This window comes from Anser cygnoides, chromosome 1, assembly GCF_040182565.1.
Source record: "Anser cygnoides isolate HZ-2024a breed goose chromosome 1, Taihu_goose_T2T_genome, whole genome shotgun sequence".
Classification (NCBI taxonomy): domain Eukaryota; kingdom Metazoa; phylum Chordata; class Aves; order Anseriformes; family Anatidae; genus Anser; species Anser cygnoides.
The window spans coordinates 205878558-205892388 of record NC_089873.1 but is presented as its reverse complement, the minus strand read 5'-3'; the positions used below and the strand labels follow the sequence as shown (position 1 = coordinate 205892388).

The window sequence follows — 13831 nt, the reverse complement described above, 5'->3', positions numbered from 1 at the left end:
GCTGAAACCTGGAGAAGCTGGGAATGTTGCTCTCTACCCAGCAGGGCAGACTGTTGCTGGTTACATGATCAGAGAGATCTTTTAGACTCAAAATATAAACAAAATCTGACTGGGGGGAAAAAAATCCTTTTGCAAATAGTCAAATATTTTTTGATGTAATACAGGAGCTGTTTCTTCTGGCTGTTTTAAGTTCTCCTTCCTTGGGGTATACTTAGTCAGGATGACAATTAATAACTTCATTCATTTGCAAAATCTGTGGTCTGATAACATCTTAATTGAAGGAATAGCTTGTAAGGTGTCCCTCTGAGGGAATCTGCTCTTGTCTGTAGCATGTCAAATCTTTTCTGTAGTGCTCAGGGAACTCCCCTGATTTTTTTAGCTTGGACACTTTGCAAAGCTCTCTTTTTACTGTACTTAGCAATTTTCTCCACTTTGGTTTCAGTCCTAGAAGTACAAATGTAGGACAAGAATAGTGGTAATACTGGTACTGTTTGGAGAATGACTATATTTACATAAAGCTCGCTCAAAAGTCTAAAAGATATCAAAAACACCATTCCTGTCCTGGCAAGTAGAAGTTACACTGAATTCTTTACCGAGCAAAGAAATTGTTGCAAGGAAATAAATCATCAAGGTCACCCCCTTGATATGGAAAGGAGAACGTGTGATTCTAAATCTGATGGGAACACTGAAGAGAAAACTTTAGGTGCCAAGAGGTCGTATTTGAGTATGTGCAATTGAATTTCTGTTTTTGCATTTTTAAAAAGGCTTAAGATAATGCCCAGTTTGCTGAAGTTGTTATATGTTGTTTCCTTGCAGTTCTAAAACAGTAACTTCTGGATTGGACAAACCAGAGGGAAGATCTATGAAGGCAGCAGTCTCGCCAGTAAAGGTATGATTGGTATCAAACACAGCAGATGTTATCTTTTTACATTTTTGTATGTTTCTTTGCTTGAATGATCAAGATAATTAGATATTTGAGGAAGACCAATAAGTTGGAAAAAAATAGTATTTTTTGTTTTGTAAGGAGATAATGGAAACCAGTAAAAGTTCAGTCCTTATGTACTGTTATGGCTATAATTGTTGGCTTTCTGTGCTTGACATTATTTCCAACTCCTTTAGCCACTGAAAAGAAATGTCTTGCTATCTTCCCCTATCTGTAAAGTACAGACGTAGAGAGAATTTCTTGTAACTTGCAACAATTTGGGATTTTCAAATGTCTTTAAGTGGTGGTTTCTCTCTGATGTTAGTGACTTTAGGAGGAACAGGATTAGGCTGTCACTAGCATTTCTGATACTTCCATGGTTCATGTTATTTAGGTTTCTTGTCATGTCTCCAACTTAAGAAGCATGCTTTTAGACTCTGCCAACAGGGTAGTGAGGCAGAGGAAATCACTGTACTTTCATTTATTCTGCCAAAACTGTACTGATAAATAACTTGACTCCAATTATAATGTTCGTTCCTTTTTTTAGCAAAGGAGAAACCCATTTAATTCCACTGTATCAGGTGATAACTTGAGCAGTGGAGAATCAGAAAACAGACCAGACATTCTACCTCAGCTATCAAAGAAGGGTAAATACTATGTTTAACATGACTGAATTTCTTGGTGGTGGATATGGAAATTTTTACTTTTGTTGCTTCTTATGGTAGGATAAAACATTTTCATAACTATTCTACTTAAGTTATCATCTAGTTCATTTCAAACGTAACGTAAAACATGAATATATTTAAGAAAATGGCTGCTTCACACACGTAAATGGGTTTTGATTCTTTTTTTCACCCACGGTTCTTGTCAGCATTATGCACTCTGTCTGAGAGGACTGTTTTGTCCCGAATCACTAGTAGAGAACATAGAAATTTCCTTGAGTTGGGCATTGCTATCTATATGACCTTCCAGTAATTGCTGCTATGAGCTCAACAGAAGGATCAAGCCTAACTGTCTTTAATCTCTTTTTTCTCAGCCCTGTTTATTTTAGAATAAAAATAAATCCTGCCTTTTCCCCAGTATTCCCTGCAAGCAAGTAGATAAGTGATGATATATCACAGTATGGGCAGTTGAGACTGTAATTTACAGGTTTATGTGTGGAAATTACTCTCCTGTATGTGTTATGAAGCTTCTTAACAGAAAAGAGGGAGGCTTACACATTAGAAATAAAAAGGATCTTCATATCCCTACTGAGAGGTCATTCCTGCTTTTTAGCCTGTTCTATATATAAATGAAAATAGATTTTCTGTAGCTTGCTCTTTGTCTTCTGAGCCTGAAGAGAGGCTTGTGTATTCTAAAGCTGCCCTTCCCTGCAAAGTTGTCCCTTGCAGGATTTATACCGATCAAAAATTTGGTGTGCTTCCTATCTTTGGTATCATCAAATTTTTCTTATTCTAGGAATATTAATCAACTAGAATATTTTCATCTGTTAAAACATCCTGCTATACACAAAAACAAAATCTGTGTTCATTTTCCTCCTGTCTTTCGCAGCATTTTTAATGAACCAATGTTATCACTGCATTCTAGATCAGCAGGGGGCATGTCATGCCCCTGAGTTTATGCAGATGACTGTCGTTGTAAACTCATGATTTCTTCTCTGTATACATCTTGCAGAAATTTTGTCACCTTCAATAGAGAGCCAACCTAAAACAAACGTACTGAATGATGAAACTGAGACACCTAAGAAGCCTTCTGTGGAACCTACGGATGAGTCACAGAATGGACTGGTTAAGCGTCCCATCCCAAAAGCTAGAAAATTAGTTCACAAAATAACAGATCCTGTGCCACAAAGAGAAGACATTGTTCCAAAACCAGCCAAACGGACCCAGGGGGTTAATGGAACTGGTATACCTCCTAGGGGCATTCTCAAACGCAGTTCGAGTTCCAGTTCCACTGATTCAGAAGTTCGTGTTAATCAGATGTTAGATGTTCAGAGTAAGAATAGTATTCCTACTATAACTATTTTCGAAGGAGAAGTTGAGAAGAACACTCTTACAGAGGAAGCAGAAGAGTCCACACAAATTTCAATGGAAAAATTAAAACAAGTGAGGTTTTCATCTAGCATAGGAAAAAGAGAATCTCTGCAAAGCCCACAGATACATCACAGCAAAGAAACAGGAGAACTTGATTTGTTAGAATCTGGTGAAATAAAGACTAGTGTAAATGATGCTGTTGGAACAGATTCACTTGGGAATAAGCAAACTTCCACTGTAAAGCCTTTGGGAACCCATTCGTCATCTGTACATGTGAAAACACATAGTTTACAGGAAGATAAGTCTGCATCCAGTCCTTGTGACACTAATGGGTCAGCCTTCCTGGTTAATAAAACATTCCAAACAAAGATCGTTACTCCTAAGAAACTTGAAACTCCACAGAAGACCTCCACCAATATCCTATCAGATAGCAATAAAGAATTGAGTGTTGATGAGACACGTGAAAATAAATCCAACCAGTCCTTGAGCCGTGAATCAAAGTCGCTCAAAAACTCTACTGGTAAGAGACTAATAGGAGTGAGGAAGAGAATGAATACAGGCTATATGCTATTGCATTAATGCTCGAATTGTTAGTATATAAAAATTAAGAATTAAGAAACAAATGATAGTAAATACTATATGTTGCAGAATTTCTAAAACACTTGGATTCTAATTCTCTAATGTGCTACATGTTTTTAGATGATCTATTGGCATTCTTAAGGGTTAACAACCAGATTTGAGCCTGGCTAGGCATCTTTGATGTGGATGATAAAGGTGACATGGTGGCACCTGGATAAAATTCCTGTAATAAAGCCTGGTAGATGTGTCTGGATGGGAACTGAAGAATTATTGGTGTACTGCAGTTGACTGTCTTCGGTAGTAATCCAATTGTGACTTGAGGATTTGCTGATGTGACTAAACACAAATATAATGTTTTTTTTCCTCCCTCCCCCTTCACTGGAGCCATTTCCTTTAGAATAGGAATAACCAATCTTACCTGCTCCCACTCCCAAAAGTATTATGGCTAATCTTCTAGAAAAAGATCACTTTTCAGTAGGATATCTTAGTGATAAGGAATTTATTTTTCACACTCTTGCCTGCAGTATGGTTCCTTCCAAAACCACAAGAACAGAGAACTTTTTCTTCTGCTAAGAGTTCAAACAAACACAAAAACAGAAACTGAGTGATTTTTTCAAGATTGAAAAATTTTTAGTCTTGTGTCTGATTCCTAACTCTGATAAGTTTGTTTATGTTTGTAGATGAACGTTTGCTTTCTGCTGAGACAAAAGCACATGAGGTATCAAACACCAATTCTGCAGCTCTTCAACAAGGTAAGCCTGATCTTGTTGAGGAACGAGATGCTAAACACACTTTCGAGCCTGACAGACATGCTGATGAATTTGTGAAAGTGGCAGATGAATCTGTATCAAAAGTCTTAGACTGGTTTAAAAGAAGTTCTGGTACTGAAGATAGGAAATCTGTATCAGCCAGATCCCAAGGCAGGGAACTCAAAGAAGCTGGCTTTTCAACTGGAACAACAGTTCTTCCTACAGAACACAGTGGAACTAGCATGGATGGAAAACCGGAAGTTATAGAAGAGTTACCATCTGGAAGGGATAAACAACTGAATGCTATTTCACCCACAACAATTATTTCAGAAGATAAACAGATGACAAAAGAGAGGAGGAGACCTAAGCAGGGGGAAGAGAATGAGGAGCAAAATGACAAATCACTAACCGAGCCTGACTGTACAAGAATCAAAGATAAAGAATTGGGTCAAGAAATCAAGCAACAAAATCAAAAATCACGTGTCTTGGAACATCATGAACACAAGCTACCAGCTCAGAAATACGAATTGGAGAAGGCGATAAGAGAAAGAAGAAGAATAAGGGAGATTAGAGCATTTTGGGAAAGGGATAAAACTATCCCCAGTCACAGCGAGAAAGAAGTTGGTATCAATACTAATGCATCAGGTGGTGGTGCCTTGAAAGGTCTCAGAGAAAGTGATAAAATAAAGCCAACTGCAGAACACCTACCTTATGGACTGGATGATCAGAGCAAGAATACATTAAGAAGTGCTGAACTGAGATATGCAATTGTGGCTTCAAAAAATGAATGTCAAAACTCTTTTGAGTTTGGACAAGGCCGTGAAGTTAGAAAACCAGAAAGAACACTTCCAGCTGATGGTGAAATTCATGAATCCACAAAATTGGCAAAAGCCAGTAACATAAAGCCTAGAGTTTCTGCCACTTCAGCTTCCCCAGAAATTAAAGATAAAGATGGGAAAGAAACATTTAAAGGAAAAGTTGGTGCTTGTTCCCAACAGAAGCCCAGCTTCCAGGTTTTTTCTCTAAAAGAAAAAATGAGTGAGAAGTCCAAAAATCAAATTTCAAATCCTTCACAGTTTCAGAGTTTGAGAAACTTCTGGGATGCTGGAGTTAAATTACAGAGTAGCATTGACAGGAGAGATGTTTCTTTGCCAAATAATACTGTTCATAATAATACTTCAATAACCCACCAAAAAAAATCGAAGGAAGATAAGGGCAGAGATAATGTGAGCAAGCAAGTGTTAATCCAACATCAAACACAAGCCTCTGAGAGAGAAAAAACAGAGAAATTAGATTCTGTGATATGTGAACTGCCTCTAGGATCTCTTACCTTAAAAGGTTTGAAGGTAACACACACACAAAACACAGACTCTGTCCAGCCAGTCAAAAAGCCAGTTATCTCTCAACCCCAGGAACAGATGGGTCTTCATGAGCACGAAGTTAACGGACGCATAGAAAAAAGTATTGTTTCATCAAAAGAACATCCTCTCAGAGGATCTCAGAAGATGCAAGCTGGTTTGCAGAACCTGCTCAGAGAAACCTCTGTATGTCAACCTTCTGAATTAAGGGTAGGAATGAAAGCATCTGAAACAGTGAATAATATATCACAAACTAATTGTAGTGGAGAATCAATATGCCAACAAGATATCAGTCAGTCTGAAGAGGTCAGTGAGACTGCAGAGAGGTCTGTTGCCCCATCCAAGGTCAGTGGCTTGAGTTCAGCTTTAGAGAAACTGATGAAGGAAGCCTCTGAAACACCACCTCCTAAACCAAGGCGTGTGGACAGGACGTTACAGAAGACTGCTGAGATACAAGTTAAAAGCACGACCTATCAGCATGATGGAGAGTCACTGCAGGAAATCAGTGAGTCCATAGAGAAGTCTGTAGCCCCACCCAAGGTCAGTGGCTTGAGCTCAGCTTTAGAGAAGCTGCAGAAGGAGGCCTCTGAAACTCCACCTCCTAAACCAAAACGTATGGACAACACATTACATAGGACTGCAGAGATGCAAGTTAAAAACACGACCTATCAGCGTGATGGAGAGTCACTGCAGGAAATCTGTGAGTCCATAGAGAAGTCTGTTGCCCCATCCAAAGTCAGTGGCTTGAGTTCAGCTTTAGAGAAGCTCCTGAAGGAGGCTTCTGAAACCCCACCACCTAAACCAAAACGTGTGGACAACACATTACATAGGACTGCAGAGATGCAAGTTAAAAACACGACCTATCAGCGTGATGGAGAGTCACTGCAGGAAATCTGTGAGGCCACAGAGAAGTCTGTAGCCCCATCCAAAGTCAGTGATTTGAGTTCAGCTTTAGAGAAGCTGCTGAAAGAGGCCTCTGAAACACCACCTCCTAAACCAAAACGTGTGGACAGCACAGAACGAAGGACTGCAGAAATGCAAGTTGAAAGAACTACCTACCAGCATGATGGAGAGTCACCACAAGAAATCAGTGAATCCATAGAGAAGTCTGTAGCCCCACCCAAGGTCAGTGGTTTGAGCTCAGCTTTAGAGAAGCTGCTGAAGGAGGCCTCTGAAACTCCACCTCCTAAACCAAAACGTGTGGACAACACAGTACAGAGGACTGCTGAGATGCAAGTTAAAAACATTACCTATAAGCATGATGGAGAGTCACTGCAGGAAATCAGTGAGTACATAGAGAAGTCTGTTGCCCCATCCAAAGTCAGTGGCTTGAGTTCAGCTTTAGAGAAGCTCCTGAAGGAGGCTTCTGAAACCCCACCACCTAAACCAAAACGTGTGGACAACACAGAACGAAGGACTGCAGAGATGCAAGTTGAAGGAACTACCTACCAGCACGATGGAGAGTCACCACAAGAAATCAGTGAGTCCATAGAGAAATCTGTAGCCCCACCCAAGGTCAGTGGTTTGAGTTCAGCTTTAGAGAAGCTGCAGAAGGAGGCCTCTGAAACACCACCTCCTAAACCAAGGCGTGTGGACAGGACGTTACAGAGGACAGCTGAGGTGCAAGTTAAAAGTGTGACCTACCAACTCAATGGAGTGTCACTGCAGGAGAAGACTGAGACCACAGAAACATCTGCACTGTCCAAGGCTGAATATAAACTACTTGATGTTAACTTGCAAAAATTACTGAAAGAGGTCTCTGAAACACCAGCTCCTATGCTGGAGAACATGGATGAAAAGATGCAAGGTAAAACGTCAGCTAGTCAAAGTATGTGTCGTCCTCCTCAAGAAGAGAGAGATCACCCTCAAGAAATAGAAGAAACAATAGAAAAATCTTCTGTTTCAAATATTGCAAAATTCAGAGATTTCAGTAGCTCGTTAGAAAAACTCCTTCAAGAAGCATCTGAAGCTTCATCTCCGGTATCGCAAGAGAAGTCTAGGGATCGTATGTTTCCATTACAAAAAGAGTCTCTGTTCACAACAATGTCACAGCCTTATCATAATGCTTTAACTACTTATCATACACAGATGAAGACCGCTATCAAGAGTGGAGCTCCAGAACAGAATATCGAGGCTTCAGTAGATATTAAAGCTTCTGACCTACTTAAAAGAAATGGGGCTTTTAATCAAAAAGAACAGAGAAATGTGCCTCCAATAGATCTCCTTCCCCTGGAAGGAGAGACTAATACAGCTGTGAGCAAGCCATTCAAGGTAAATGACATAGGAAGGACAGATGAAAGCACATCCTTGGATGCCTCTGAAAATAATTTAGAATTAAAAGAACTGTTGCAATTGAGAAGAACAAGCACACCTCTTAAAGATGAGAGTAATTCCCCCCAGCCAGGAGGAGCTCGACTCTGCCTGGCCTTTCAGCATGAGGATAATGATGAAGATGATGGTGACAGCTCAAATTTGGGATCCAGGTTTTCAGATGAAAACTCTGATTCCTGTTCTGGAACCGGTAGTTCAACTCGTGAGCCATCTAATTTCTAAAATTCGTGGTGCTGGGTTGTTAAACATGGCTACAGCTTTTCTGGTAGCTAACTTGAAATATATTAACCAAAAGTCTGGTACTTAATTGAATGCTTTGGATATTTGTTTTGGAAAGATGTGAAGAACTAATTAAGTCCTTTAATTGGAATTTTTTGACAAACACCTACTAGATTTGGGTAAGGTCATGGGAGTGTAGCAGCATGAGTCAGTCACATCAGTCTTCATGCCTTATGCTTTTCTTCCTCCTTTGGGACATCTCTTTTGAATCAATAACATTATAACACTCAAATTCTGGTATTTCTTTTAAATACCCTGGATTAAAAGAGGGGAAAAAATAATCAGTGGCTGACTGAGTTTATTCTTTAGCTTGACCAGCTAATCTTCAAAGGTAAATCTGTGGCTGGATATAAAGACAGTACCGATACCCTGTGCTATTTAATTTAGTATTGCTGCCTGTTGCACAAGAAAATGGCCATATAAATGAAGCAGTCTAATTATGAAGACTCATTACTTGGTTAAGCTGGAAGCTTTAGTCCATGTCTAATGTGATATTTTAACCTTTTTATTCTGCTCCTGAGAGACTGGGAATTTTCTGAGATCTTACCCGCCTGAGCAATCTGTGATGTTGCTGGGGCGTGCTAAGAAACTCTGGAGCTTATTTTGAAAGTGAGATTCCAATGGAAATCAGCTGGAAGTCTGTTCTGCAAGACAAATGAGGAAAAATAAAACACAACTTGTTTTTGCCCATAATTACACTATTGCTGTTTGTAAGGCCGGATTGGCTGGCTGCAGTGGGAGGGAAATGAAATACGGAGGAGAGAGGGTCTTAGAGTACTCTGAAGGAGCTAGGTCTGTCCTGAAACTGATCTTGGAGACAATTGCATGATAATTTCAAGGATCGAAATCTCTCCACAGGTTGTTTTTTTATTTGTGGTTGTTACTCTATATTGAACAGGAAGTGACTTTCACAGGGCAGAAAAATATAACGAACAAATTTACAGAGGGGAAAAACCAAAGCTACTAACTTCTGTTTGTGCTGTTTCTTAACAAAATGGCTAAATCTGAATGTATCCTACCTAGTTCTTGGACAATTAAGTACCATGTTTGTCTTAAACTCCCTCATTAGTCAGTACAAACACAGGTCGAGTCAACGTGTGTTCCTACTGATACCTGAGGGAATTTAGAGAGAAAAGATTCTTAACTTAAACACTGTTGAAATTGGTCTGCTTCACTCCAATTTCCATTTGAATTTAAGTTAAGATGGTCAGGTGTCAGTTTCAGTAGTTTCTTCAAAATCCAGGCTATTGTCTTGTTCGCATGTCTCTAATTTTGGAATAACTGAACACAATGCATTCCTGACTCTGACCCTTAGGATTTACTTAACACTTTGAGTGAATACTCACGGTCTCTGTTAAAGATCAGAAGATTCCCAAAAGAAGTCCATGGTTGTATTTTTTTTAAGTGACTTGTTTAAAAAAGCATGTCTGTGTGTGCAGTGTTCATGTGTTTTGTCTCGTAACAGGTTCAGAAGAATTAAATCCTGTTTTGATGGCTTTGAAAAGGAGTGCAGATAGGAAAATGCCTTCCAAAAGTCTAGAGGACATTCCATCAGCCACCTCAAGTGAGCACAAAGCTTGTGTGTGTCTCCCATGACCCCCAGTTCGGCTTAAACATGCTTGTGCTGTGTTTCCATACAGCTTTGCCAAGCAGTATTTTTGTCTTACATTGCTTCTCACTAAGCAGCATGGAGTTTGTATGGTAAAACTGAATTCTCGTCTCATATGGGTTAGTTTTCAGTTCTTAGTGTTCCTTTTGAAACAACACTGGTATATTGAGCAGACATCTTCCAAAAATGCACTGCGTCAGTCAGGGATGATTTGGTTTTGGATAGTGAAAATGTTTTCAATAGTGAAAGTATTTGGGTGCAACCACTCAAATCAGCAATGAGCTACAATTGCTGCTCATTTCTGGCTGCTTACTTGGCTCAAATTAGTAGACAGTGGAAGTATGAAAAAGTTGTCTTCACAGGTGAAACTACTACGTTTATTCTAGCAGTTAATATAACCAAACTAAAAGAGAATGCAATGAGACAGGATTGTACTTAGCATTCATCCCTGAACTCCCTCTGTAGCGTCCTAAGATTATAACTTATTATCGTCCTTATTCCTGTCTCCGTTCATGCTGCTCCTCAGTGTTTTCATACTTATTTCACTTCTAATGGGGAAGACATGAACTGAATTGATGTTTGAGAACTGAAGCGTGGAGGTGTAGATTTTGAAAGATGTTGGCTATCGTTGGCGAAATACTCTTCTAATATTACTTATGCTATTGCTCCCTTCTAACTAGTTCCCGGATTTTAGGTTATGCACTAACATTGCTGTAACAGCACGCTGGTAGAAACTGTGTCAAGATGAGACCGCTGCTTGGATGCAGAATTGAAGTAATGTTCCAAGTTGAAAGCATCTCCTGAATTTAACCATTCCTGTTGCTCTGCTGGTGTATTTTTTTGTTGTTGTTGTTCGGTTGTATTTGTTTTTTGGTCCTTAATTCTGTGATTACCACTGCCATCCACTTTATCATACTGAACAGCAAGCTTTCTAACCACGTGTTACTTTTTTCCTGCACAGATAAAGGAAAAATAAATATTCCAAAGGAAGAATTAGCTCTTAGTGCTGAAGATGGTAAATATCTTTTGTGTCTGCATGGAAATCTATTGTTTTTCAATGTTCTCTGTTTGCTAGTGAAAGATTTGAGAAAGTAGGAATTGTGTTACTCTTTCAAATTTAACTAACTTCATCACGACTTCAATGCTTTTGTAAAATTTTCTTATGTTATTTTACTCTTAAGCACTAGACTTCTGTTATGACCTGTTGCATCTATAGAAACTGTGCCACCCAGCAGTGTACTATTTTGATCTTTGGCCATTCAGCCTATAAAACAGCTTCTGAAATCATTGAGAGCTTTGAACACTAGCACAGTTGAAAAACTGGGTGTAATTAAATATTAAATTTGTCTATTCATCTGTTGCATTGTAAGATGCAAGACGATTTTTGCTCATGCAAAACACTCTTCAGAATACATCAGTTGAAAAAGGAACCTCTCTAAATTCCTATCTCAATCCAGCAAAGCAGAATTACTTTAAGCAATAGATGAACATCGATCTGTTAGTGCATTACAGGTGCCTTACTGTCAAATTTTTCTGTATTCCTTCAGAAATTACAAACCTAATCAAAACAAAAGCAAGCCTTCTCTAAGGACATGTCAAGATAAACATGTTGGAAAGCCACCAAGTAACATTGAATATGATGGAATATAACACAATTCTTTCCTGTTTACTGCATTGTGGCACTATAGTTTAAAAAAATAGTTCTGCAAATTTGCATTTGTCGTGTTTTAGATGCTTCTAAGCATTTTGAGTGTTAGTTGTTTATAACATAATAGAATACATGCCATGTCCAGTATACTAACAAGTCTTAAATATCATGCTTCATTTTTACCTTCAGATGGACAGCCTTATTGGAAACATGTACATTCAATATGGATTATGCAGACACTTGTCTGAAAGGGGTAGCTTTTTCTAGTTAAATTTAGTGAGTGAAGTTTTGGAAAAATTTATGGATCCGGCCAAATTGATAACTGTACAGACAGAATAAGGCAAATTCTCTTGAAAATACCAATCATGTTTTTGCTTTGCTAAGCTTGCACATTCGCGTTCCCTTTGTTATGATTCAGCTCCTCAAAAGAGGAGAATGATGCAAAACATAAAAATTCATGGGGTCAGAAGAAGTCAAGACTTGCCACATGTAAAGGATAATGATGTTAGTTATAAAATCGTATAGCTGTTTGTGCTACTGAATGACTTGTCAATACTGCACTGAGCAGGTCTGAAAACTGATCAGGATCAAGAGAGGAATGAAAATGCAGCAGGAAGTGAGTAATAGGATTCTTCCAACAGACAGTGGAGAGGTTTCTCCGCTGATATTTAAACTAATACATTAAAAATCCTTTTTAATGTAATGGCTGATGAGTTATACGTCTGGACTAGATAGCTGCTGAATGAGGAAGCTGCATCTAACTGCATACTGACAGTAATTTATGTTAACCGCTATTTGAGCTTCAGCTGCAAAAGCTTTGGAAAAGCTTAACTTAACGCCTTGCAAACAACCCCAGCTTGTGTGCAGTTTTTAATTTTATGCCATAGATACGTGCTCCTGTGGCTGTCTGTCTGTCACCAAATAATTCTGTGTCATAAGTTATTCAGTATTGGTGCATTTAACAACTTGTATCCAGTGTAAAGAACTTTAGTATGTAGAATATTAACTATGAGTGGTGTTAGCCCACAATTCTCAGAATTTTTCATGCTCTTAGAGCAAACTGGATTTTTGCTTTAGCTTGTGCAGTTAAGCTTTGTACAATGAAATCGGTGGAGAACATAGGAAGTGAATTTCAGTAAAGGTATAGCAAAGGTCAGGCACTGGGACAGGCTCCCCAGGGCAGTGGTTACGGCACCAAGCTGCTGGAGTTCAAGAAGTGTTTGGACAATGCTCTCAGACATAGGGTCTGATTTTAGGGTGGTCCTGTGTGGAGCCAGGAATTTGACTTGATGATCCTTGTGGGTTGGTCCCTTCCAGCTTGGAATATTCTCTGAAATTTGAAGAGATATGCTGCAAGAATCTGCATCGTTAATGAGATATGCATCGTGAAATTAACTACGAATCCTTGAAACTTCCTTGTTCACATCTAAACATTGCTTGATTTACATAAATATTCTTACCGCCATTAATTGGACTAGGAAATAACAGAATTGTCTTGTAGACTATCTTCTTACCAAGAACCTTACGATAAGGTTAGTACATCAGTGAACTTACCCTTGTTCTAGGAAGGAAAGATAGAAGGTAAAATGAAAATGTTTTATCACATTTGATCAGAGTTTGCTTTCAGCACCCTGTTGTCATATGCTGTCAAGCAACATGAACGCTTCTTCTGCCAGACGAAGTTTTGTGGGCCATGTTATAGGAGATGTTGAACTAAATTATCCTTCCTAATAGTAGCATCTCTGAGTCCCATGGAGGAAAAATAAACCCCTGCATCCAAGGTGTAAACTGCATGTGCATGTATTTCATCTGAAGTTGTTTGTTTCTAACTGCCCTGCTATGGAATTGCACTCTTTTGATGTACAAACTCTTTTGAAACTTTTGAATTGCTGCTCTTGAGTCTCCACAGTGCCTCCGCAGCCTGATAAGCTGTTTTCCAATCCTGAAAAACTCAAAGGACTGAGCAAGTCAGTACCGTCGTTCCTGCAGGAAGAGGCAAGTTCCATCTCTGACGTATTGTAACTAAAACTTTTGATTGCTGTGGCATTATGCATTTACCAAATAGTGCTTTCCAGGGTCTGCCAAGTCAGCCTACTACTGGCTCATGGCATGGAGTTAGTTGTTTGTAGTGCCTGTGATCACCTGATTGTTACAACCTGTGGCTGACTAACTTTTCAGAAGCTCTAGTAACTTTTATTCCTACTGTACAGCCCTACAGACACAGCGTGTTTTATCTAGGAGGTTGAAGCATAGCGAACGCTTGCTGTTATTCCCAAAGGCAGTCTCTGTCCTTAAACTAACAGGTCTTTTATCTTCTGAACGT

The 13831-nt window shown here is 39.1% G+C and overlaps 1 protein-coding gene across 1 annotated transcript in view; it reads left to right on the top strand.

Moving 5' to 3' along the window:
• SYTL2 (synaptotagmin like 2) overlaps positions 1-13831 on the top strand; it is a 60408-nt gene that overhangs the window by 36578 nt on the left and 9999 nt on the right. The window contains exons 5-12 of the mRNA XM_013187366.3: positions 817-889; positions 1470-1569; positions 2597-3475; positions 4215-8174; positions 9717-9815; positions 10822-10875; positions 12077-12124; positions 13409-13503. Of these exons, the coding sequence (XP_013042820.2) occupies positions 817-889; positions 1470-1569; positions 2597-3475; positions 4215-8174; positions 9717-9815; positions 10822-10875; positions 12077-12124; positions 13409-13503 (5308 nt within the window). The remainder of the gene's footprint in view (positions 1-816; positions 890-1469; positions 1570-2596; positions 3476-4214; positions 8175-9716; positions 9816-10821; positions 10876-12076; positions 12125-13408; positions 13504-13831) is intronic.